The sequence below is a fragment of the Dama dama genome, chromosome 12 (assembly GCF_033118175.1).
Source record: "Dama dama isolate Ldn47 chromosome 12, ASM3311817v1, whole genome shotgun sequence".
NCBI lineage: Eukaryota > Metazoa > Chordata > Mammalia > Artiodactyla > Cervidae > Dama > Dama dama.
This window is the reverse complement of record NC_083692.1, coordinates 65,910,927-65,937,230: the sequence shown is the minus strand read 5'-3', so window position 1 is coordinate 65,937,230 and position 26,304 is coordinate 65,910,927. Positions and strand designations below refer to the sequence as shown.

The following is a 26,304-nucleotide window of genomic DNA, read 5'->3' as shown; positions in this document are numbered from 1 at the left end:
GCTGTCTAAGTTTGTCATAACTTTTCTTCCAAGGAGCAAGTGTCCCTTAATTTCATGGCTGCAGTCACTGTCCGCAGTGATTTTGGAGCCCAAGGAAATAGTCTGTCACTATTTGCATTTTTCCCCCATCTATTTGCTATGAAATGATGGGAACGGATGCCATGGTCTTGGGTTTTTGAATGTTGAGTTTGAAGCCAGCTTTTTTATTCTCCTCTTTCACCCTCATCTAGAGGCTCTTTAGTTCCTCTTCGCTTTCTACCATAAGGGTGATGTCATCTGCATATCTGAGATTATTGATATCTCTCCCAGCAATCTTGGTGCCAGAGCAGGGTGGAGCCGAAGTCCTTTGAAGCAGTGGGTGGCAGAAAGATGGCCCAGGGGCCCCTCTTCCAGTCTGCTCTCCAGGGCACACCCTGGGCTGGGGTATCCTGAGTTTTCCAGCTCCGGACTAGTAGTGGGAGAAGAGCTCTGATATGGACTGAACTCCTGATCTACTTCACTCAGCCCCTTCAGCACAGGGGAACAAAAAGTGAAGATCCAGGCTCCACCTCAGAGGCATTTGAGGATACCAGGTTGCCTTAGCCTGAGGCTAGGGTGACATGGGACCCAGACCAACTGAGTTTCCCAGACGATAAGCTTCCAGGGGAAGAGCAAGACTCAGCAAGGGGCTGGCAGTGAGAATGTTGCAAGAATGCAGCCTGAGAAGCAGTAGTGTCTTCTTACCAGTGAGGGAACATCAGCTTAGGAGGGTGCAGTCCTAAAGGGGAGGTCACTGAGGGGCAGGCCAAGGGGGCAGAGGAGTCCAGAGGGGCTCACTGAAGGTTTCACATCAGGGGCCAAAGAAGCCATGCAGTGGTTTAGGAAGCCAGGAAGGAGGCCGAGTCCAGATCCTGGAGGGAGGGGTCTGCACCAGGCAGGGCAGGGGACTCTACAAGGGAAGAGTGAGCACAAGCACCTCAGAACATCAGAGTGTGGCGGGGGTGGGGGCAGGTCCGTGCATTCAGTGAGAGATGGGGCAGGGCAGCCAAGACAGTATCAAGGACTGCAGCCTGGGGCCCTCACGGATGCGGGGAGCAGGTGGGCTTGCCTGCATGTGCCCGGGTGCTCCTTCCTCCCGACAGAGAGGCTGGAAGGCTGGCTTGGGATGGACAGGCTCTCCCCACCTTGACACTTACCATGGAGGGCTGGCTCTCAGGGGGGTGAGATGTGGATGGGTTCATACCCTCCAGGGATGGGGAAAAGATCTGGCACAGTTCTGAGAGCAGGTCACCAGTCCCACTGAGAAGATGAAAGGGCCTGTGGAATGGTGGGGCGTGGCATGGGTGGTGTCAGCCAGCCTAGAGGCTTCAAGGCGTGAGAGGTGAGAGAGAATGCTGACATGCCTGGAACACCAGTCACCATGGGGAAGAATCAGCAAAATCACCCTGGGGGTGGGAAGGCAGTAGGGTGACCTGTTGTCCAGGTTTGCCTGGAATGGAACCCAACTCAGCACGAAAAGTCCTGTGTCCAGAGCTGCTTCGGTCCTAGGTGAGCCTGGCTGTTTGGTCACTTTCTGGGGCAGGAGGCTGCGGCAAGTGGCTGGAGCAGGGAGGGAAGCTCTCAGGAGCCTGTGAGTGAAATATTCTGAGTGAAGCTGGAGGCCAAAGGTAGGGATGTGTCCTGAAGGAAGATCCCAGTGTAAGGCAAGGGGAAGAACAGTGAGGCCAGGAAGACAAATGGGTCATCAGTGCTGATACTACCGATCATCACAATAACACCTTGCACTTACACCCAACACTGCCAAAGCCCTCACACATACCCTGTGTCATTTGATCTCATCAGGCTTTGAAATCTGTGAATTATTCAGGGCTGATGTTTTTCACTTTTTGGAGATCAGGGTCAGTGACCTGCCCAGGGGTCTCTGTGGTGAGGTGGAGGTCTCCCACCAAACCTGCCTGGTTCCCATGGCACTCTCTCCAGCCCAAGCCAGAGCCAGCCACCTGTGCCCTCCTGCCATGGGAAACCTGTCCAGCCCCCCTCCCCAAACCCTGCAAATGTGCCTGGCTCTCCTATCTCCCTCCCCACCTTATAGGACAGTCCAGGAGCAGGGGCCTTGCTGGCTCTGCTGAAAGGGGTTAGGGGGTCACAGAAAGGGCCGATATCCTGCCTTTTGGCCTTCACTGTCCACCCACATGCTCCCTAGGACCGCCACCATTGGCCTCTCAGCCTCTCCTCCCCCTGAGCCCGGAAATGTCTCTTCTTGTCCCTGAGTGCCTTTGTTCTCCACTTGGTGCCTTTCTGGCAGGGAAGGGCCACCTCTCTCTGCCAGGCAATAAACTCAAGCACTTGGTGAGCACTTAGTATCTGTTGACTAAAAAGACACACAATGAGTTGCAAGTTAAGTTTTATTTGGGGCAAAATGAAGGCTGCAGCCCCGGAGACAGCACCTCAGATAGCTCTGAGAAACTGTTCGAAAGAGGAAGTGGGGGAAGGTCAGTATATATGATTTTGGTGACGGTGGAAAAGTGAAAGTGTTAGTTGCTCAGTCGTGTCCAACTCTTCGCGACCCCCTGGACTGTAGCCCGCCAGGCTCCTCTGTCCATGGAATTCTCCAAGCAAGACTACTGGAGTGAGTTGCCATGTCCTTCAGGGGATCTTCCTGACCCAGGAACCTGGGTCTCCTACATTGCAGGCAGCTTCTTTACCATCTGAGCCACAAAAGGCTTTCTTTTGTGTTTAGTGCAGTCAAGCGCTTACTTTACAAAAGGTTTTCTGATAGTCATGAGAAGCTGATGTCACCATGAAGGGATTTAGTGATTTTCTAGATATGAGGAGATGCAAGGATTGGGATCTGGACATCAGTTCCTGCAAATATCTATGTAAAGACCTGTTCCACCAGTTTCCCTGGAGCACAGAGTGCCTCAGTCTCCACCCTGAATCCCCCTCAGGGGCTGTTGAAGGTCGACAGCTGCACAGGGTTCAATCTCCTCCACAGAGCAGATGGCAAATGCCCTTGCTATTGTTGTTCAGTCACTGGCAAAGGCTCTTGGCTAGTGCCAGTTTGTGGCTGACCTATCTGTAGTGCACAGTGCCTGAGGGTGGGGGGACTCACATGTGGTCTAGGCTCTGCTCACCCACAACATCTTAGGACTGGGTAGGGGGATCCCATGAACATCATGCATGCTCAGTTCCTCAGTCATGTCCTACTTTTTGTGACTCTATGGACTGTAGCCCACCAGGCTCCTCTGCCCATGGGATTCTCCAGGCAAGAATACTGGAGTGGGTTGCCATGCCCTCCTCTAGGAGATCTTCCCAACCCAGCCATCGAACCCATGTCTCTTACATCTCCTGCACTGACAGGAAAGTTCTTTACTCCTAGCACCACCTGGGAAGCCCCACATCATGCTCTGCTATAAATTGACTCCAGTGTGCCCACCACTGCTATGGGCACTCTCCTCGCTTCCCAAAGGCCTGCGCGCCACCTGTCTGAGGACCCACTCAGACGATCCTCACTTCTCTGTCCGCCCCGTCAAGATGGGTCTCCCTCCTTGGCCCAAGACCTCAGTACTGCCTACTACCTAGCTGCCTGTCATGACCCAGACCCTGACTCCAGAGACACAGGGAACTGGGGTACTGAGCCCAGAGCCGCTACTGCCCTCCTCAGCCCTGCAGCCCCCTCTCCCCTTTGGAGTCCATGAAGTCATAGGCCTCTTTTTTCAACTTCTAGCTAAAGGGAGATGACAGTTCATGTCATCAGGACGGTTCCTGAAAGAGGGTGCTGGAAGGGCTGGGGAGGGCAGGGTGTGGTGGCCGTGGGTGGTACCATTCAGGCAGCCCAGGCTGCAGGGTGTGAGCATTCCAGGCCCCTGCCTTTGTGAACCTCTGCCCGCACTCCATGCCCTAGCTCCCTGAAGGCTCACAGCAAATGTGTGCATGATGGATTAATAGCTCCACACCCAGTCATAAACCAAAGTCCTTTGTCCACAGTGTTACCAAAACAGGCTGGAATTTTTCAGAAGAGCATTCCTGAAAAGAGAGAAAACATAATCTGGAAAAGGGGCCCAGTCTCTAGACTCAGATGGTCCCCAACTGGGACCAACTACACACTGGCTAGGTGACTTCAGGCCAGTGTCTTAACTTCTCTGAATCCTGGCTTTTTCTAATCTAGAAGAGAGAAGAAGATAATAACACATATCCCCAAGACCTGATGTGAGATAATTGGTATTTTAAAAGAAGCTGACACACAAAATACTTTCCATTCCTGCCCACCATGGAAATAAAGGAGAATCACTATTTTCCACCTCTCCATTTTTCAAATTGTTTTCTGATGTGGTTATGTTGCTTCTGTTTTTACGGCTCTGATGGAAGCCAAAATGATATACCGGAAACAGCACAAATTGTACAGTTTAATAAGTTTACTCCATGAAAACATCACCACAGTCAAGATAATGAACACATCCCTGAAACGCAAAGCTGTCCTGTGTCCCTTCCTAACGGCTCCCTCCAGCCCCTCCCCTTCCTACCACGTTTTCCCTGAGCAACCACTGATCTGCTATCATTATCAGTTAGTTCACATTTTCTAGAATTTTACACCATTCTAGAATTCTATAGACAATTATATAGTGTGGATGCTTTATGTCTTACCTTCTTCACCAGCAGTGATTTTGAGGTTCCACCATGTTCTCCTGTGTATCAGCAGTTCGTTCCTTTTTACTCTGGGGTTCCGTGGACTTTAGGGACTTCCCTGGTGGCTCAGATGGTAAAGCGTCTGCCTGCAATGCGGAAGACCCGGGTTCGATCCCTGGGTCAGGAAGGTCCCCTGGAGAAGGAAATGGCAACCCACTTCAGTACTCTTCCTTGGAAAACTCCATGGACGGAGGAGCGTGGTAGGCTATAGTCCATGGGGTTGCAAAGAGTCAGACACGACTGAGCAACTTCACTTTCTTTCGCTTTCCATGGAGTTCATGTACCATGACCCATTTATTCATTCACGTGTTGATGGATGTTTGAGAAGTTCTGCCATTTTAATTATTCCAAACAAAGTTACTATGAACATTCAAGTATAAACTTTAGTGAGGCCCAGGTTTTCCCTTCTTACTTTTGTTAATATTTATTTATTTTTTTTTGACTGCATCAGGTCTCAGCTGCAGTACTCAGGGTACTTGGGTCGTATGGAATCTTTCACTATGGCATGTGAGATCTTAGTGTCCTGACCAGGGATCAAACCTGTGTCCCCTGCATTGAAAAGTGGATACTTAACCCCTGGGCTGCCTGGGGAGTCCTAGGTTACTTTTTAAAAATGAATTTAACGCAGTTCAGGGGCATCCAGTTTAGTCAGGCTTTTTCCAGGCCACCCTGGAGACAGCAGCTGCTTTAACCTCTCTGCTTCCTCCTGTGTGTTCTAGATTTCACATGATCATTGTTCTCCTGGATTGAAACAGGGCCCGACAGAACCCCTTGGCCTGGCTGAGGGTGGGAGTGTCAGTTGGCCTGTTTCATCCAGCACGATGAGCCCAAGGGTAGGCAGCCTGAACTCACGTTAGCCGAGGAGCTGCCTTTCTGGGAGAGATCCTCCTGCTCCTTTCTCTAGGAAAAAAAAAAAAAAGCCTAAATTTGTAAAAAAGAGAGAAAAATAAGCACAAAATATAAGCCACAGAAATCAAGACCAGTTATAACCCAACAGTAACTACCTAAAACAGATTCAAGTGATGGGTGTGCATTGATGAACATAAAGATTGCTTCCAGGACTATAGAGTGGATACTTTTCCCTTATGAATTAAGCTTTTAAATTATCAGCTGTATTGACTTAGTGGCTTCGCAGGTGAAAGTGGTAAAGAATCCACCTGCCAATGCAGGAAATTCAGGACACAAAGGTTTCATCCCTGAGTCAGGAAGATCCCCAGAAGGAGAAAATAGCAACCCATCCCAGTATTCTTGCCTGGGAAATCCCATGGACAGAGGAACCTGGCAAGCTACACAATCCAGGGATTGCAAAGAGTTGGACATGACTAAGCAACTGAGCAGACAGCACACGACTACCCTTGAACCTTGCCTTCATTCACCAGATTGTTATCTGGTGATAACACCTGCTGAGAGCCAGGAGATCTGCTAAAGGCCAGTCCCTGGGAACACAAAGGTGAGCAGACAGTACTATGGAGCAGGAGACAGGAGAAGAAAGGACCAAGGGAGAGAGGGGAGCTTGTAACAGGGGCACCTGGTCTGTCTGCAAGGGCCTAAGGGAGGTCAAAGGGTGTGGCACATAGCAGAGGCCAGAGGGCTCTGCAGGCCCAGGCCACGGGGGGCTTACAGAGCACAGACAGCTGGCGAGCTGGCAGCCTGGACTGCAAAACCCCTTCCTGCTTGTCGATATTCCATCTCCAAAGTCCCGCCTTTGTTTTGTTTTTTTTTTTCAATATCCTGGCAAATGATTAATCTTATCCCTAGTCCTGCTTTAAAACATTTTTTAAAATTGAAATGCAGTTGCTTTACAATTATTTTTGTAGATTATATTCCATTAGAGGTTATCACAAGATGATGAGTATAGTTGCTTATCTGTGTTGCTTATCTATTTTATATATGGTACTTTGTATCTGTTAATCCCATACCCCTGATGTGTCCCTCCCCTCTTTGACAACCACAGGCTTTGTTTTGTTTTGTTTTTTTCCTGACTCATTCAGCTGCCACCCCCAGGCAGCTCCCTCAGCTGGGGTGGCACATGGGAGAGCTCAGGCCTGGGGTTTGCTATGCAGGGCAAAGGTTCCACAGGCGCATCGTTTCCTCCTCCACCCATGGGAACAGGCGAGAAGCTCACTGTTCTGTGTGAGTCAGTGGGTTAACTACAGAGTGTGAAGCACCTCGTGGCCTGACATTCAGCAGGAGCTCCGTCAGTGTTCAGAGATGGCCCCTGGGTGCTAAACAGCCTTGCCATGGTGTGGGCCCCCTTCCTTAGTTCTGTGGCAGCTTGTTACCAGACTGATGGGGTACTGGGTTCTTCCCTGCTCCCTCCCACCCAGCCTCCTTACACACACACACACACACACACACACACACACACACACACCCTGCTTCCAACCACTCTTTGCCCTGTTTAAGTTTAGCCCAACCCTGTTCATTCCTCCACACCCTCTGCCCAGATCCTCCCTGTGAATCTGACCATGCCAGCCCCTCCCCATCCTTTACAAAACTCCTGAGGACAGACAGCGCCTTAGATTGCCTATTGCCCCCTGCTCTGCACTGCCAGGTAAGGGTCCAGCTCTGTGGGCTGTGGGAGGGGACAGGAGGGGCTCTGTGAGCTTGTGTTGTGGGCCTGTGTGATCATGGTCTCCCTGGGTATGCATGTCTGTGTACTGAACTGGTATCTGTGTCACTGTGTCTTGTGTGTGTGTGTGTGTGTGTGTGTGTTGGTCTGTATCTCTCATAAATGCAATGTCGGTCTGTGTGCTCTGTGTCTAGGTGCCTGCCTCCTGCCCGGCCCTGCCCCGACTCCTAGGTCTGCTCTCTACTTGAGTTAGAATTGAATTTACAGCCTCTAATGTGCCAGGCACAGGGGTTTAGCTGAGGTAGAAGGGATTGTATTAGTTCCCTTCCAGAGCCACCAACTCCTATCCCTCAAGCACCTTAGCCTGAACTGGGGAGGGACAGTCTAAGGCCTGTCTTTTTTTTTAAATTGAGGTATAATTATTGATAATATTAATTATCGATATCAATATTGATATCAGGTGTACAACAGCTGTACCTTTTGACCCCCTTTACCCACTTCACCCAAACTCTACTCACCACCTCTAGCAACCACCAATCTGTTCTCTGATTCTATAAGCTCAAAGTTTTGTTTGTTTGTGGATTTTTTTAGATCCCACATGTTAGTGAGATTATACAGTACTTGTCTTTCTCCAACTTATTTCATTCAACATAAGGCCCTCAAGATCCATCTATGCTGTCACAAATGGCAAGATTTCATTCTCTCTTATGGCTAAATACTATTCATTGTGTATAATATACATTTTATGTATCCATTCATCTGTTGATGGACACTTAGACTGTTTTCATGTCTTGTCTATTGTAAATAATGCTGCAATGAATATATGAGGGTGCATATATTTTTTCAAGTTAGGGTTTTTGTTTTCTTTGGATAAATACCCAACAGTGGAATTACTGGATCATATGGCAGTTCTATTTTTAATTTTTTGAGGAACCTCATACTGTTTTCTGTAGTGACTATACCAATTTACATCTCCTTTTCTCCACATCCTCACCAACATCTTTCTTGTTTTTTGGATAATAGCCATTCTAGTGAGTGTGAGGTGATATCTCATTGTGGTTTTGGCTTCCACTTGCCTGATGATTACTGATGTTGAGCAACTTTTCATGTACCTGCTGGCCATCTGTTGTCTTCTCTGGGAAAAAAATGTCAAGTTCTCTGCCCATTTCTTAATGGGATGGTTTTTTTTTTTTTCCAAGGCCAGTCTTTTCTCTTTCTTCCAAGTCAGATCCTGGCTGGCCCTAACATTTTCTTTACCACTCCCTCCCCCAGAAATAGTCCCACGAATCTCGTCCAGACTCATCACTCATTAACGGGAAGGAGGAGGGGTAGGAAGGATCATAGCATAGCTCAGAGGCTGACCTCAGCCCAACATCTGGGACCCAAGTAAAAGCCAACAACGCCGGTGACTCCAAAGGTGCCAGGGTTCTGTCTTGCAAGAGGCTTGGGCTGTTGCAGTACAGATGTATGTGTGTATGTGTATGTGGTGTGTGAACATTTGTGCTTCTATGTTCAACAACCAGAGTGCCCTGATGTCAGGCATTTGGTCTGTATGTTACATATTATATTTTGAGTTGTGGGTCAGAAGGAAAATGAATATACTGCATTTGCACTGGGTCCATTCTGGAATTGCCCATTATGACTTATGCACCAGCCCCACACAAGACAATGCCAGCCTTGGCACCAGAGTACCTCAGAAGCCCAGAAGATCCATCCTCTGATAGCACACTTGTTGGCAGATGACAAATTGACTCAGACCACCAAGCCAGCTTCCACTCCTAGTGGGAAGAGTTGGAAAAGCAGCTTGGATCAGGGAAGGTTTCCATTCATTTATGCCTTGGAGGCACAGGTCTTAGGGTCCCCTGCATCCCCCAGAAACCCCCACCCACTAACCCAGTCCTCTCAGCTCTGGGTGCACTGATCTCCAAGCTTCCCCCTCTGCCTTTATGCCAGACATCCACACGGGGACAAGAGTCTCTAGGGACTGACTGAGTACTATGACCTGACACATGGCAGGCATGCTACACAAATAATTAACATGACTGAAATTGACCCAAGTAGAAATGAGTTAATACATGATTGTGAGTCTGAGGTTGGATCTTGAGAGGTCACATGTAAGGGTATATGGTTCAGGGATACATAATGTTCTCATGTCTCTGTCTACATACCATATGGATAAACCCACTGCATTCACTCAACACCCATACCTGGCACCTACTCAGTGCCCAGCTCCATACTGAGTCCCAAGCTAAGCCAGAGGGAGCAGTTTATCCCTTTCATATCTTAAGGGGCTATGTGTGTACATCCCTGGGAGGAAGAAGGAGAGATTGAGGTTTAGATTACAGTAAACTAAACTTTACCCATTGATTCATAGGTGTTCTTTTTGTCATTCCCTGTGCCTGCTCCAAAAAGATGGAGCCACGTAAGTACTGTGGTGGGAGGCCATAGCGTGGAAGAAAGAATAAGAAGGAAGGGAGGGTCATGAAGTCAGGGGCAGTCAGTCAGTCACATCTATTGTGAGCCGTGTGTGTGTGCATGTGTGTGTGTGTGGTGGTAGGGTTCCAAAATGAAAACAAGCCCTATGTTTTTAATATACTCTACATTTTAAGAAACATGCCCATACATCCTTCATGTTACTAGGTCTTTGACTTCAGGAATGAAATAGGCAGGGGCTCCCTCCATTGTACACGTGAGCTCCAAGGAAGTTATCGGTCTTTCTCAGGGTGAGGCCCTGGAGGTGTGGCAGGATCTGGGGCTCAGAACTCAGCTCTCGGCAGCTATGCCATTGGCTCCCCTCAAAAGGAACAAAAGACCATGATGGCCCTCAATATAAATCTCAAGTAGGTGATTCCCACCAACAGAGCAAGCACTTCACAATACTCAGGACCAGTCAGATAGGTTATGGCAAGAATGAGCCCACTGGACCTGAAGCTGGGCAGGCAAGGCAGGCAGGACGGTCCAACCCAAGCGAACTTCCTGCAGGAATGTAACACAGAGTGAAGCAAGAAAGATTTCCAAGTGGCAGGATACAAGAGCAAAGTCTGAGAGCTGGAACCAGAAGGTCATAAGCAGGAGCAAAGAAACAGCTGAGGAGCTGAGCAGAGATCAGGCTGAGAAAAGTGGAATCTGGGGGGAGGGGGCAGAGGAGGAGGCTATGTGGGGCCCACCTGAAGGCGGAAATAAAAGAACCAGTGCGCCTCCTTTAGTGTCATGGAGTTTGACATAGGTTGGGAGGGTACACTTTGTACAGTTTCTGTGTTGCAGAAATTAACACAACATTGTAAAACAATTATACTCCAATAATAAAATTAAATTATTTTGTTTTAAAAAAGGTTGAGGGACTTCCCTAGTGGGCCAGGTGGCTAAGACTGTGCTCCCAGTGCAGGAAGTCAAGGTTTGATCCCCACTCAGAGAACTAGATCCCACATGCCACAACTCAGAGTCCACACACTGCAACTATGACCTAGTGCAGTCAAATAAATTTTAAAAATTAAAAAAAAAAAAAAAAAAAAGGTCGAGGAGGCAGACAGCTGACAGAGTGAGGACAAGAACCCATACCTCCTAACCAGCCCCACCCCACCCAGGAGAACTCAGCCAACTCTTGAGCAAACAGGGACACACAACTGAGCTTTGCATTCACACAAACACACACACACATATGTGTGCTGAGTGAATGAATGAACGAAGGAATGATGGTCAGGCAACTGGTCAAGTCTGAGGAGCCTTGTTGGGGGAGGGCAGTGGAAGGTGGGCACAAAATCAGCACCAGGAAGAAGACAGGATTCTTACTGCAGCACCAAATAACCAAAGCTCTTTGTTTTGTTTTGTTTTTTTTCTCCTTCCTCTCCCACAGGCCCACAGGTAGGAAAGTTCCCCAGCCATCTCCCTTTTCCTTTTTCCCTCCCTGCTGTCAGTCTCCTTCCTAGACCATCTGGCTGTAGCCCGGACATCCCCCAAATGTCCGAGGAGGCCTCAGCCCCAGGGCGGGGGGCATCACAGTGCAAGTCCATCCCCTGCCGGCGGCAGCCTTCTCCTCCACTCGTCCCCAGTTTTCCCATCTGTCCCTCTCCTTTTCTCACATCCCCTCCCTGCCTCAGCAGCTCATCCTCTCTCCTGCTGCTTCTCCTCCTGTTCCATGCTTCTCTGCTTTCCTGGCTACCCACAGCCCTCTCAGATGGCTGGCTTACTCCCAAATCCCAACCACACTGCAGGCCTCCCATGACCTGCCTCTGCCTGCCCTCCTCCCTGCTTCCCCTCCCCCAGCCCCCCACCACTAGCAGACCCAACTCCTGGGCCTGGAATGCCCCCACCACAAAAGAGTCATAGAAGAGGCAAGCAGGGTGGGAAGTGGCAATTTCCAGGCGTCACTGAGCCTGGATGGGGCAGTGGCTGCCTTAATATTGTCACAGGAAAGATTCCTAACCCTGGAGCCGGCCTCTTTCCCAAAGGTTATAGGCCATTATCAGGTCCTACGAAGCAGAAGCAGAAACTGGGGAGTTATCCAACCCCTAGGGACTTCCCAGGTGGCGCCATTGGTAAAGAATCTGCCTGCCCATGCAGGAGACTTAAGAGACATGGTTTGATACCCGGGTCAGGAAGATTCCCTGGAGGAGGGCAGGGCAACCCACTCCAGTGTTCTAGGCAAGAGAAGAGTCAGATCGCAGAGTCAGATACAATTGAAGCAACTTATGCACACACACAGAGTGGGGCTATAACCCTCCACTGCCTGCTCCCTTGGGGGTCCCAGGTCCCCAGTGCCCAGCACCGGAAGCAAAATTGTGTCTCCTCTCTTCCCGGGGCCTGTGTCAACAGGCAAAGAAACTCTTCTGGCCTCGGGGCCTCAGGAGTGGTTCCAGCCAAGACAGAAGGTTAAACCACCCATTCCAGGAGTCTTCTGTCTCAAGCAATAAAACCTTGATTTTACCCTCTATTCTTCCTGATTTCATGAGTCTGGCACCTGCTCAGGGACAGGCATGGGCTCACATGTACTCCTATTGACATATATACACGTAGCCAGGCACATGCACCCATAGGCATGTACCTGTGTACACAGAAGGCCTTTATAGGCTCATGTATACAGACATAACTATTTTTATGTAGAGGCAGTACATATCTTTACCTGCACACATGTAGTACCTACATAGAGAACTAGCACATCCTTACCTTTGTCTCCTCCCACCCTTCAGCTGACTCCTCCTTCCCCTTGGCTCCTGCATCCCTCCTCACTGTGCCTCCTGTCTCTTCCATGCTCCTGGCCCTCACTGAGTTCCTCTGTAGCCTCCCGCAGCCCTACCTTCATTTCTAAGTAGTCAACATGGCAAAACCTCTAATCACTCTTCACGGGTTCTTGGGTGAAGGAAGGGAGAAGATGAGATACTTCAGCTTCTTAGTCACAGATAAAAAAGCCGAGGTCCAGAGGGTGGGAGTCATATCAGCTCAAGGAATAGAACCCAATGAATCTAGTTTCCTCCCGTTGTGTCTGCTCTGTGCTCTGGTTTCATCAAGGCAAAATGCCTAAAACTAGGAGCAGTCACTTGCTATCTCTGTCTCCCAGACCTCTACCATGAGCCCCTGCTAGTGCCCAGGAATCCTGAGTCCTCTAGAGGAGGAGCAGCAGAGAGACAAGGGGAAGGGAGAGGAGGAGTTGATCTCAGGTAAGACTGTCACTGACCTCTGACTCTAATATTGTTCATCTGATTTTCCACAGGGACATGGCCATGGGCACCCCCCTGGCCCTGGGCACAGCCATGGAGGTGGGCACCCTCCTGGCCCTGGGCACCACCATCCCCCTGGCCCTGGGCACAGCCATGGCCCTGGGCACCCCCCTGGCCCTGGAAACCACCCTCCATGTCCCCACCCTGGATCAGGGCACTGTCCTGGAAGGGGCCACCCACCAGGGCCCCCTGGGCACCCCCCTGGTCCACATCACTGAGGAAGCAGAAGAAACAGGACTCAAGAATGTGGAGCCTGATCTAGCATGGAGCCTGAACCAGAATCTTCTGTTCCTAATAAACAGCCTCCTAGAGGCCACGTTCTACTCTTAAAAGAGCCTGTCTTCCTTCACATCCAACCTGACACTCAGGGGGCCCAGTGGTCTCTGAATTTCCTAGTTATGAAATTGATACCCAGTCAGGCATACTCAGTAGTTTGGTTCAGTGGTGTCCACAGCACATGACTGAATAAGGTCACCCCTCCTTTGTTTTCACTTCTGCCCCACCCCCCATTAAAGGGTCTCAAGGATGGTCTCATCACCTCTACCACATCATATACACTCAGACACGGTGGGCTGTGCATGCCTCCTTCTAGAAGGATCCACAGAAGCCTTCAGCGGATCCTGAACTGACTATCACCTGAAAATATATAGAACTTTCCAGACTCCTTAACTTTGCACAGTTTCCCCATCACCACCACCTCCACCTCAGCCCCGGTCAGGAATGCCTTCCTTCCAAGCCAACTAAAGCTCTACCATCAACATGAAGCCTTCCCTAAAGCCCTTTAGGATGAGTGAGGTCCTCTCTGTCTTTGCACATTTCTCCTTTCTCTGCAGCTTATATTGACCATTGCATGGGCCCAACCACACCCTACCCAGTTGGCATCAACTAATGGGACAGCTTCTATGTCTCCAACCAAATTAAGCTACTCAGGGAAGGGCCACCACTTCTACACCTCTAGACTCCCCCACCCTCGTCCCCTACTGGTCTATACCTTGCATAGAGTGGTGTTTGCACACAGTTTAGGGATACCCAGAGTCCAGACACTACTGGGTTCTGACTCTTCCCGGCCCTATTCTTCAGCCAAGGCATCTCCCAAACATATAGACAGCCTGCTTGCTGTAAAACCCGTTCTACCCATTCAAATTCCACATTTGGGGGCCTCTCTACTTCCCAATTCCTAGGCTTCTCACAGGGACCCTACCTATTCTAGTGCTACCAGAGCTCTAGTAGCATGCCTCTCCACCTCCCAACACGCTGCCCCTCTCTCACATCCATTCCCTAATAGGGGAGGCAGCGAGAACTCGGAAATGAGTGGCTAATGAGTACATTTCCAGGTTGAAGTAGGGTAGTTATAAGAAAAAGAGCTGGGGATTCTCTGAGTCGCTTCTCTCTCTTCCGGGTCATACTCGCACTTGAATAACAGAATCGAGGCTCCACATTTGAGGTGCACAGACCCAGGTCCAGACCAACTTGGAGAAAGACCGAACTTGAACAGGTGCCTAGCCTCACTGGGAAGGAAGTGATAGGGGTCTGCTGAGGGAAGCTCAGAGAAATGTGGGAGTAAAAGTAGCCCAAATTTTCAACCCCTCAGCATCCTGAGCAGTAAAGTGCCGGCATGGAGCTGCCTGCTCTTCTGGGCTTGAAGAATCAGCGTTACAAGTTATGAGGCTCTCGACACGGAGCCTGGGGTCGCGTTTCCTGTTCCCTCACGGAAGACCGATCCCCCCCAGAAACGCCGGTGTGCGAGCTACAGTCAGATGGCCAGACTCCTAACAGCAGCTGTCAGACATGTCCTGGGTAGAGGGGCCCACAACACCAGCTTGGGGAGTCTTTTAAAGACAGGGAGCCCCCATCTCCTACAGCGCCGCGGCGGGAAGCCTCTGTCCCCGCCCCCCAGTGACGCGCCCATTGGCCAAGCTCTTCCTCGGCCCCGCCCAGCGACCGGCCCGCTTGGCATCGACGCATGCGCAGGAACCCGCCGCCGCCGCGCCGCCGCCGCCGCTTCAGCACCAGCGCCCGGACAGCGGCGCCGCCCACGGGCATGGACGGTGGTGGCGGCAGCAACAGCAGCGATCCGGTTCCCGGCCCGGGTCCGGAAGGGGAGCAGCGGCCCGAGGGGGAGCTTCTGGCCCCAGAAGGCAGCTCCCCGGACAGGTAGGGGCGGACTGTTCCGCAGACCCAGCTCTCAGTCCTTCCCAGAACCCGCGCCCCAGATATTCCCAGTAGCCGCCATATGTCGCCCCATTCATTCCCCAGACCCTCCCAGAGCCCGTTCTGGCGCCTCCAGGCTCCTGGCCCCCTGGCCACGCCCTCTCTCTGCCGGGTCGATTTTCACTCTCCCTGATACCCCCTAATATCAACCCCCTTCGCCCTCGTTGCCCCCGGGACCTGCCCCACCCACTGTTTCTACCTTACCTCTAAGACCCCGAGTTCCCCCGCCCCTCCGGCCTCCAGAGCCCCTCCCTCTAGGCCCTGCCCCCACGTCTTCTCTGTAAGCCCCAAGCCTGCAGCAACCTCACTCCGGGTTCCAGCATGTCAATGTGCTCGAGGGTGCGTGTGTATTGTAGGTGGGCTCACCAAGGTGTATGTCCTAGGGAGAGGGCAGACACTCGGCCGCCAAACTAGGGTCTGTCTTTGTCCATCACCATCAGTCTCCAGTCTGCCGCCCTGCATGGCCAGCTGCGCACGTGTGGGCTGGAGTCCCCACGTGTGGCAGCCACCTGCACTCTTTGGATGTGATGGGTTGGCAGGCTTTGAGACTCAGGTCGCGGTCAGTACCTTCCCTGAAGGAGCACCAGGCTGGCAGGACAGAAGGAACACCTTCCTGCTGAGGGCCCAGATCTTGGTGCCTCTCCTCTCCCTTCCTCCACCATGTGTGTGAGGGAACAGCCCAGCCAGGTAACAATATGGCGCAATTTCTGTGCCCTGCTTGTTCTGCCGCCCCCAGGATCCCTCACCTGACATGACGCTGCCTCTCTCTCCTGCCTGGACTGAAATACGAAGCATTCTTTGGGGGCAAAAGCAGAGGTGGACACATTATCTCCAGACTGCCCCAGTTAAATGTATATTCTGTACAGCAGAGTGAAGAGGAGATCCCAAAAGCAGAGAGAAATGTTTCCTTCCCTCTATTGTCAAACCAGCCTGGATAGATTTAGCCACCTTTCAGACTGAAAGGCACAGAACTTTCTTCAATAGGATGAGAGACAGGATTAATGTGCTCCTTGGACCAGGCGACTGCCTGGCACTATGACCCAACCAAAGAGCCAAGGATGGCCAAGGCAGAGACAGTGACAGGGAAGGGGCCAGGAGCATCCCTAGAAGGGGCTGGAGAGTCTTTTGCTGCCTCCGATATTTTGCCCAGGATCAGCCCTATCTTGATCTACTCACTTCCCCTGCACATAGGGCTCATACTTGGACACAGGAACTATTTGCTGTCTTCTAGTAACTACCTGAGACTTCTGGCCCCTCTCTGTACCTCCCCAGAGACAAATCAGGCAAAGGGACTCATTTCAGTCCAAGAAACAAAAATCATCCCTGCTGAACTAAGCAGCACTGTGGAGAGTAAATAAAACAGCGCATGCACGCGCGCACACACACACACATTTACTAATGTACAGACAACAGGGCAATTTGAAACGGTTCATTCTTTGCGTCTTTAAAATTACTTTTTATTTTCCTAGTGGTATGAACTACTCCCTCATCTGTCCTGATCATTCTGCCTGATCACATGGATGTTCATATAGCTATATGTTTGTGGGCTTGGGGCATGGTCAATTTGCCCCTTATAGGGCTCCCAAGTGAGGGTCTGGGGCACTATTAGCCAGGCCCCGACTTCTATGGCCATGAATCAGACCTGTGTCTTCACTTTTCATTAAACCTTCCTACCTGCCCCAGTCACTTGGCCTACAGGCCAATGTGCCCAGGCAAGCAGCCCAGGAAACTGCTCATCCCAGTCAGAGCCATGGAACTGAGAGGGTGAGAAAGAAAGCCCCCAGGGGAAGCAAGGCAGATAGCTGATCCTAGGTTCCTAGAGAGGGATAAAAGGGATTGACAGGAAGGGGCTGGCCTAGGGAGATCCCAGTAGAAGCAAACCAATGGTGGAGACTGAAATCCCCCTTGAACAGGAGCCTGCTAAGCAAGGGGGTTGCTGATGAGATTTGGTAGGCTGGTTAAGGAGGACTGAGTTCAGTTCTCAGCCACAACCCCCTGGAGTGCTGGCTTCCCTTCATGAAAAAGAAACTGACACTCCAAGTGGGGACTTGACTCCTAAGACAAGCCCAAAGCTCAGTGATGCTTTAAGATCACAGGCAGCTGAAATAGGCACCCTGGCTGCCCCACCCTCCTGACTCTGGAAAGCAGGCCATAGTCTAAAGAGGGAGACCAAGACTAAAATGGGTCATCTTGTGCTTCCCTGGTGATCCAGTGGTTAGGACTCCACCTTTCAAGGCAGGGGTATGGGTTCAACCCCTGATCGGGGAACTAAGGTTCCACACCCCACAGGGTGCAACCAAAAATGCATACAAAATAAAATGGGTCACCTTCATGCCTTCAGGGTCCAACCCAGACCAAGCACAGTGCCCAGCATATGGCAAGTGCTCAGAAAAGAATAAAAATCTTAAAGAAATAGATATCCCCACTTATACATATGAAACCCAGGTCATTTTTCCAGCTTCCCTTTGGCCCACAGGGATGGCGGTATGAGGGATTTATCTGCCAGGACACTGGTTGCTATGTCATTAACTTTATGGGGTCATCTGAGGCCTTGCTTCAGTCAAATTCCTATTTTTCTAAATGCACAGTTAGTAAAAAAAAAAAAAAAAAAAAGAAGAAGAAGAAGAAGAAAAAGTAGTGGTTTAAATCATGAGACAAATTCTAATGCAGCTTTTGATAACAAAAAGAAAAGTACTGGGAGTTCCCTGGTGGCCCAGTGGCTAAGGCTCCATGCCCCTGACGTAGGGGAACTGGATTCTATCCCTGGTCAGGGAACTAGATCCCACATGCTGCAGCTAAGACCCAGCACAACCAGAAACAAATAAATATTAAAAAAAAGAAAAGTAATTATAATTATGTATGTAGAGAGATTCTTAAGGTGTGAGAAGTTCTCAAATGGAGACATATTATCTGAAGTGCCTAAAGAGTTCAAACTGTAAATATAAATATACTTCTTAATCTATACACTTCCTGCAGCACTGAATGTGAAGAGGCAGGAAAGCAAATGTCTTCCACATGCCAGGCTCCATGCCAGGCACCTCACGGATCTTACCTCAGTTAATTCCCATACTAACTTGAGAGGGGGACCTTATCCTCATACCCTCACTCAGCAGACAAGGATGTCAATGTTCCAAGAACTGTGTATCTTTCCCAAGACCCCAGAGCTAAAGGATGATGGGGCCAGGATCCCACCTCCACTGCTCCCCCATTTTAGTCTCAGCATGAGGGTTATCCCCTGCCCCTCGACTGTCTGACACCCAGCTTTCTGGCAGGAAGAGAAGGAGCTTGCTTTTTTTCAGTTCTTCTACTTGGTTTCTGGGCAGAACCCAGCCTCTGTGGGCAATGTCCACTTGCCATCACAGCCAGGACTCTGGCCCACGGCCCCTTCAGCAGTGCAGCAGGCAAGACTGGAAGCCAGGGTTGGCTCAGCAGACATCTGGCTGTCCCATGGGAGCTATGCAAATTCTAGCAGGCCAGGTGAGCCAGAAGGATGAAGGAAGGAGACTCACTGGTGGGCCCAGAACCCTCTGGGAATCACCCATGGCTCTTAGGCACTTGGTTCTGTGACCATCTGTCCTAGGTCTAGCAATCCTGCCACTGGGGTAGGACTCCAACTCCCCCTGCACCCAAGGAGTGGGGCTGGGTCCATGCACAGAATACTGCCCCCATGAGTAATTTGAAAAGACAAATCTATTGCTGATTCCTCCCTGGCAAGTTCCTTGGGGGTCCTAACTCCCTCTCCCAACTGTGCACACCTTTGCACAGCAAACCTGTTCCCCAAGTCCCAGGGTTGGTAAAAAGGCAGTACTTGCTTATGCCAAACTTTCCCTGGCTTTTAAGGTGGGAACAAAAGTGCAGCAGGTGCTTAATCAGCGTCTGACAAGAGAATGAAGAGACGATTGCAGCAGACAGAGCTGGGCTCAAGGCCCGGCTCTTCAGGGCTCGCTGAACCTCAGTTCTCAAATCTATAAAAGGAAAGTACTTCCCCTGTATGGTTTTTAAAGGCGCAAATAAGATCATATGTGTTTGGGGGTGCAGGAACCAACAAGAGAATGAGACAATGAACCCCAAGAAGCAGGCTGGAGGTGTAGACCCTGAGTCCCCATCCTCGTCGCCTCCTGCCAGAACCAGTAACAGAAAAACCCAAGCCCCATCCATCTCAGCTCACTGAACACTGCTGGGGCATGGTATGGACCACCACTGTCCCACTCCCATTTTCCCTGCCTCCTCCTCCCCCAGGTCCCAGAGCAAGGCTGTGGCCCCGGAGGCCAGTCCAGAGAGAAGCTGCTCCCTCCACAGTTGCCCCGTTGAGGACCCTTCCAGTTCTTCTGGACCACCACCAGCAACTTCCACCCTCCAGCCTGTGGGGCCATCCAGCCCCTTGGCCCCTGCTCACTTTACCTATCCCCGAGCACCGCAGGAGTACCGGGGGGGAAGCTCCCTGCCAGGGCTTGGGGACCGGGCAGGGCTGTGCTCCCATGGCTCCAGCCTCAGCCCTTCCCCAGCCCCCTCACAGCGTGATGGGGCCTGGAAGCCAGCATCTGTGCAGCACCATGTGGTCAGCGTCAGGTAAGGAGGAGTCCAGCAGTTGGCCAGCTGCCCTGGAATGTAGGGCAGGGCTTCAAAGTGAGGCCAATTCCCCGGGGTCTAGACTCCTTCACTAGGAGGCAGCCCAAGTGTCTCCTGCCTCTGATGGAGGAGGCAGCCTGGAGGGAAGAGGAAGGAAGGGTTGGAACTCGGGAGTGGGGAGGCCTGCAAGGGTCGATGCCAACTTCCTCTACCCTCCACCCCTACTCCAACCTCCCACCTTACAAGAGGACTCCAGCAAGTGTCTTTTCTTCTCTCCCATAGGCAGGAACGGGCCTTCCGGATGCCAAAGAGGTAGGCCTGGGCCTTCTCTGGACCCATGGGGTGACCAGGCCCAGTTTGGCTCCACCATCTCTTCTTGGTGGCTTCTAAGCTCACCCATTCCCTGCTACCATGCCCAACACCAACTCATGTGGGATCTCTTCCTCTTTCCCAGCTATTCCCAGCTGATTGCGGAGTGCCCAGTGGCCGTGCTGCTGCTGTGTCTGGCTTTCATCCTCCTCTGCACCCTGGCTGGACTGCTGGGGGGCCAGCTACCTGATTTCTCCAAGCCCTTACTGGTGAGGGGCCACAGGGAGGGACGGGGCCCCCATGCCTGGCCACCTCAGCTCGGTCTGGGGCAGAACTTTGGAGTGGCCCTGCTGGGAGTGGACTCTCCAGTGAGAGCTCAGAAAGGGTACAGAGGTGATCCTAATGTCCAACCATACAGGCAGGCAGGCCAGGCCTCCCTGCTCCAGGGACGCAAAGGAGCAGAACTGAGAAGGAAGAACTCCCCCTCTTTCTGGTCTGATCTTCTCTGCCCTCCTCCCTACAGGGCTTTGAGCCTCGGGACACGGACATTGGGCGCAAGCTAGTGGTCTGGAGAGCACTGCAGGCCCTCACAGGACCCAAGAAGCTGCTTTCCCTTTCCCCAGACCTTGAGCTGAACAGGTAATGGCTTCCCATCTTTCCATTTTTGGGGGCAACCGGAGATAGAACAAGGTCTCCAGAGAGGAGCCAAAGACAGGTCAGGGGACTTCCCTGGCTATCCAGCAGTTGGGACTCTGCATTTCCACTGCAGGGGACACAGGTTTGATCCCTGGTCAGGGAACTAAGATTCCACGTGCCATGTAGTGCAGTCAAAAAAGAGTTTAAAAAAAAAAACAAAAAAAGGCAGGTCAGAGGGCCTTGCTGGAACCCCCTGGGCAATGGTATCTGGCCTCTTCTGAGCCCCTCACCTCTGGACAGTGCCTGATACAGATTTTTTCTCTACCTTAGCTCAAACCCCCACACCACTCTGAGCCCCGCCACACCCTGGAGCAGTGCCCAAGAGGAGGTGGTCCGGCCTCGGAGGATGGTGGAGTCCTTGGAGGACAGAGGGCAGGAGAGCTTCTTCTGTGGCCCCCCTGGTAAGCTGCAGCCTGGCCAGTTCCTGGCTTTAATGGTGGTTCTCCCTCTCCCCACCTATTAGAACTGAAGGGCCCATGAGAACAAATCTGGGCAGACAGAAGGGGAAGGAGACTGGCCAGTCACATTCAAGGCAAGGAAATAGGGTTACAGCTGGGAGGACGAGGCAGGTCTCAGTTGCTCCAGCCAGGAAGGGTCAAGCTGGACGGGGGTGTGGCACAGGGGAGGGATGCAGGCCCAGCATCAGGCAGCCAGGCACAGGTTTGAGGATCCTGAGAATCTGAGCCTCATATGGCCTGGAGTAAGCATCTTCCGTTTGGTGGGCCCAGGATCTGGGGCCAAAGCACTAACCTCTGGGCCGTGTGTTGCAGAGAAGAGCTATGCACAGCTGGTGTTCATGTCCACCTCAGCGGGCAGCCTCTGGAATCTGCACGCCATTCATTCTATGTGTCGCATGGAACATGACCAGGTGAGCCGGCTGAGGAGGTGCCGGGGCTTGGTGGGGGTGGGGAGAGCCAGGGACACCAGGGACCTGATCATAAGGAAATACAGTTGAACCAAGTTTGCCAGGCTGGGCTAGGAAAGAGCATTCCCTGCTTAGAAAATTATTGCAACCCTGCTAAGAGGCTCCAGGTTGTGGGGGAAGAGGAAAGTGAAGAGTCAGCTGCTTCCAGAAGTGCCAAGACATAGCTGCTGGAAGACAGACCCTCAGAGCCTGGGGATTTTCAAAAGGTCCTGAGGCTCCTCCTTGAAGCAGTCAAGATGTAGCTGCTGGAACAGGGGCCTGACCAGTCAGGTCAAGATACCTCTCTGCCTCTGCCCTGCTGCCTCAAAGGAAGTGAGAGAGCCTAGGACAGTGCTTGGAAACCTGGGCCCCAGCAGTTCCCCTGAGCTCTCTCCTGCTGTGTGTGCCCTACAGATCCGCTCCCATCCCAGCTTTGGGGCTCTGTGCCAGCGTACGGCAGCCAACGAGTGCTGCCCAAGTTGGTCCCTGGGCAACTACGTGGCTGTGCTCTCCAATCGCTCCTCCTGCCTAGACATTACTCAAGCTGACACAACCCGCACGCTGGCCCTGCTGCGGGCCTGTGCCCTCTACTATCACCGTGGTGCCCTGGTGCCCTCCTGTCTGGGACCCGGAAAGGACAAGCCCCCACGCTGTACCCAGGTTCCCACCAAGTGCTCCCAGAGCAGTGCTGTCTACCAACTCCTGCACTTCCTGCTGGACAGGGACTTTCTGAGTCCCCAGACTGCTGACTACCAGGTGCCCTCCCTCAAGTACAGCCTGCTCTTCCTGCCCACCCTGAAGGGTGCCTCCATGATGGGCATCTACCTGGACCGCCTCGCTATGCCCTGGGGGCTCTCCGACAACTATACATCCGTCACCGGCATGGATCTGGGCCTCAAGCAGGAACTGCTGAGACACTACCTGGCCCAGGACACGGTGTACCCCTTGCTGGCCCTGGCCGCCATTTTCCTCAGCATCGCCCTCTACCTGCGCTCGCTCTTCCTCACGCTCATGGTGCTGCTGGGGGTGCTGGGCTCCCTGCTGGTTGCCTTTTTTCTCTACCGAGTGGCCTTCCGGATGGCCTACTTCCCCTTCGTCAATCTGGCAGCCCTCGTCCTGCTGAGCAGCGTCTGCGCGAACCACACCCTCATCTTCTTCGACCTCTGGCGCCTCAGCAAGAGCCAGCTGCCGTCCGGGGGGCTGGCGGAGCGCGTGGGCCGCACCATGCACCACTTCGGCTACCTGCTGCTGGTCTCGGGCCTCACCACGGGCGCGGCCTTCTACGCCAGCTACCTGAGCCGCCTCCCGGCCGTGCGCTGTTTCGCGCTCTATATGGGAACGGCTGTGCTGGCGCACCTGGCGCTCACGCTGGCCTGGCTGCCCTCCTCCGCGGTGCTCCACGAGCGTTACCTGGCGCGCGGCTGTGCGTCCCAGGCGTGTGGCCCGTGGGCCGGCAGCGCGCCCCGGCGACTGGCACTGGCCCTCCACCGACGGCTCCGCGGCCTCCGGAGGGCGGCCTCCAGCACCTCGCGCCTGCTCTTCCAGCGCCTCCTGCCCTGCGGCGTCATCAAGTTCCGTTACATCTGGATCTGCTGGTTCGCCGCGCTGGCGGCTGGGGGCGCCTACATCGCCGGCGTCAGCCCCCGCCTGCGGCTGCCCACGCTGCCGCCGCCCCGCGGCCAGGTCTTCCGGCCCAGCCACCCCTTCGAGCGCTTCGACGCCGAGTACCGTCAGCAGTTTCTGTTTGAGCGGCTGCCTCAGGGCGAGGGCGGCCACATGCCCGTGGTCTTGGTGTGGGGCATCCTGCCCGTGGACACGGGCGACCCCCTGGACCCTCGCAGCAATAGCTCGCTGGTGAGAGACCCTGCCTTCTCAGCCAGCGGTCCTGAGGCCCAGCGCTGGCTGCTGGCCCTCTGCCGCGGAGCTCGGAATCAAAGCTTCTTCGGGGCCCAGCCGGAGGGCTGGCCCACGTTGTGCTTCGTGGAGGCTCTCCAGCGCTGGATGGAGAGCCCCGGCTGTGCCCGCCTGGGGCCGGGCCTCTGCTGTGGCCACTCGGGCTTCCCTTGGGCCCCGCAGCTTTTCCTGCACTGCCTCAAGATGATGGCTCTGGAGCAAGGCCCCGAGAGCCCCCGGGACCTGGGAGCCCGCTTCAATACCCAGGGCAGCTTGGCTGCCCTGGTCCTGCAGTTCCAGACCAACTTCCCCTACAGTCCAGACTACAGCCAGGCTCACCACTTCTACACTGAGGTCAACCACTGGCTGGCCGCAGAGCTGGGCAGGGCACCCCCTGGCCTGCGCCGGGGTTGGTTCACCAGCCGTCTGGAGCTGTACAGCCTGCAGCACAGCCTGAGCACCGAGCCTGCAGTGGTGCTGGGCCTGGCGCTGGCGCTGGCCTTTGCCACACTGCTGCTGGGCACCTGGAATGTTCCCCTTAGCCTGTTCTCAGTGGCGGCAGTGGCAGGCACTGTGCTGCTCACCGTGGGGCTCCTGGTTCTGCTCGAGTGGCAGCTCAACACTGCCGAGGCCCTCTTTCTCTCTGCCTCGGTGGGCCTGTCTGTGGACTTCACTGTCAACTACTGCATCTCCTATCACCTGTGCCCGCACCCTGACCGCCTGAGTCGCGTGGCCTTCTCGCTGCGCCAGAGCAGCTGCGCCACGGCGGTGGGGGCCGCGGCCCTGTTTGCAGCCGGCGTCCTCATGCTCCCAGCCACGGTGCTGCTCTATCGCAAGCTGGGCATCGTCCTCATGATGGTGAAGTGCGTCAGCTGCGGCTTCGCCAGCTTCTTCTTCCAATCTCTCTGCTGCTTCTTCGGACCAGAGAAGAACTGTGGGCAGATCCTCTGGCCTTGTGCACACCTGCCGTGGGATGCCGGCACTGGGGAGCCTGGTGGGGAGAAGGCAGGTCGCCCACGACCAGGGCCGGTGGGAGGGGTGCCCGGGTCCTGCTCAGAGCAGTATGAGCTACAGCCCCTGGCAAGACGCCGGAGTCCCAGCTTTGACACCAGTACAGCCACCAGCAAGTTGTCTCACCGACCCTCCGTGCTCTCTGAAGATCTACAGCTGCACGATGGCCCCTACTGCTCCCGGCCCCCGCCAGGCCCTGCATCCCCAAGGGAGCTGTTTCTGGACCACCAGGCAGTTTTCAGCCAGTGCCCGGCCCTGCAGACTTCCTCTCCCTACAAGCAAGCTGGACCCAGCCCCAAAACCCAGGCCAGGCAGGGCTCCCCAGGGAAGAAGGCTGAGCTGGTGCAGGCCTCATTAGAAGCCCCAGCCCACCCTCCCAGGCCCAAGCCCCAGGTCGTGGAGCCCCCTGATTGCCTCTGCTCCTCAGCCAGCACCCTGGAGGGGCTCAGCGTCTCTGATGAGACCTGCTTAAGCACCTCTGAGCCCAGTGCCCGCGTTCCAGATTCTGTGGGTGCCTCCCCAGAGGACCTGGATGAGACCGAGCAGACAGTACCTGAACGGGGCCAGCTCAATGAGAAGCGGGACACGCTATGGCTGGCGCTCAAGGAGACTGTTTACGACCCATCTCTGCCTGCCTCACACCAGAGCAGCTCGTCCTGGAAGGGCCGGGGGGGGCCGGGGGATGGCAGCCCTGTCGTGCTGCCCAACAGCCAGCCAGATCTGCCAGATGTTTGGGTCCGCAGGCCCAGCACCCACACTTCAGGCTATAGTAGCTGAGGGAGGCCCAGGGAGGCCCACCCGGGGCACAGAGCCTGTTGGGGATGTAATGGCCGGAGCAGCACCAGGCTAGAGCCTGATAGTGTTTCCCCACATCAGCGTGGGGAGGTCTCGCCCTCCAGCTGTGGATTTTAAACCCTGCCAGAAGTTCTGGCCCTGGTCTGGGCTGCTGCTTACTCCTCACACCTGGAGGATTCGGAATGGAGAGTGGTCTTTGGAGTGAAATGCCAAGCTCTCCTTTTGACCTGCGAAGGGCTCATCTGCTCCCACAGTGCCAGCCAGGACCCACCCTCTGGAAGGGTGAAGGTCATGTGGGCAGCTCCATGTATCAGGGGAGGCTGACTTGGCCCCCATGCCAAGGCGCATGAAGTTCAGTGGGACTAAGGGACCCAGTCCTTGGGATCCTATGGGCCCCTTCATCAACCAAGAGCCCTGGGAAACCTCTGCAGCCTCCTGGGCCTCTCACCTTTCAGAGGCTTTTTTATCAGGACACTTCCTTTTCTTTGGGGGAGGCTCCTGGAGTCATAATTGGTCTGGGGTCTCTGTCCTGAATGGCCTGCCCCCCTCACATTACCCAATCTGTTAAGAAATTTGTCCCAGTCAAGCAGAGATGGCTTCTGGCAGAAAAGTAGGTGGTGGAGAGATGGTGAGTCCCAGAGCATCCCTGAATTGCTAATGGTCCCTCATGGGAAGCTGCTCTGGCATGGAAGCGTCCTCTCCCCTGTTAACACTAGTAAGAATCGTTTATATCCTGCCTATTTTGGTTTGCGGAACACTTCCATACCCATTGTGTCCTGGGAATCTCATCACTTCTGTGTGAGGTAGCCTGTAGTTGGTTAGGTCCTTTTGCCCCCAGATTACAGATAAAGACATTGAAACTAAGGTTACTGTTTTCACAAAGTCCCATAATGAGTGGGTGGCAGAACAGTTTTCCTAACTGACTCCACCAAAGCTCCCACTCTCCTCCTGTTTACCTGCCCCAG

The 26,304-nt window shown here is 53.4% G+C and overlaps 1 protein-coding gene and 1 long non-coding RNA gene across 6 annotated transcripts; both read left to right on the top strand.

The window, feature by feature from the left end:
- Positions 1–1,508: 1,508 nt before the first annotated feature.
- On the top strand, positions 1,509–13,283 carry LOC133066465 (uncharacterized). 5 transcript variants are annotated; one of them, XR_009695142.1, is made up of 4 exons: positions 1,509–1,527; positions 7,113–7,219; positions 9,612–9,659; positions 11,091–13,283. It is a non-coding gene; the product is annotated as an uncharacterized LOC133066465 (long non-coding RNA). The 5 variants fall into 5 exon arrangements; XR_009695140.1 differs by lacking the exon at positions 1,509–1,527 and adding an exon at positions 5,961–6,115; XR_009695139.1 differs by lacking the exon at positions 1,509–1,527 and adding an exon at positions 6,814–6,908.
- A 1,709-nt stretch (positions 13,284–14,992) lies between these two features.
- On the top strand, positions 14,993–25,792 carry DISP2 (dispatched RND transporter family member 2). Its single transcript, XM_061158411.1, has 8 exons — positions 14,993–15,105; positions 19,402–19,731; positions 20,014–20,043; positions 20,186–20,309; positions 20,564–20,679; positions 21,007–21,137; positions 21,507–21,604; positions 22,055–25,792. The coding sequence occupies exons 1-8, from the start codon at positions 14,993–14,995 to the stop codon at positions 25,319–25,321; spliced, it is 4,209 nt and encodes a 1,402-aa protein (XP_061014394.1). The 3' UTR covers positions 25,322–25,792.
- Positions 25,793–26,304: the final 512 nt, after the last annotated feature.

Excerpts from the sequence above, each read along its gene's own strand:
- DISP2 (XM_061158411.1), top strand. The coding sequence starts at position 14,993 with ATGGACGGTGGTGGCGGCAGCAACAGCAGCGATCCGGTTCCCGGCCCG. Across the intron at positions 19,732-20,013 it reads CACCATGTGGTCAGCGTCAG|GCAGGAACGGGCCTTCCGGA; the intron begins GTAAGGAGGAGT and ends TCTCTCCCATAG. Across the intron at positions 21,605-22,054 it reads GTCGCATGGAACATGACCAG|ATCCGCTCCCATCCCAGCTT; the intron begins GTGAGCCGGCTG and ends TGTGCCCTACAG.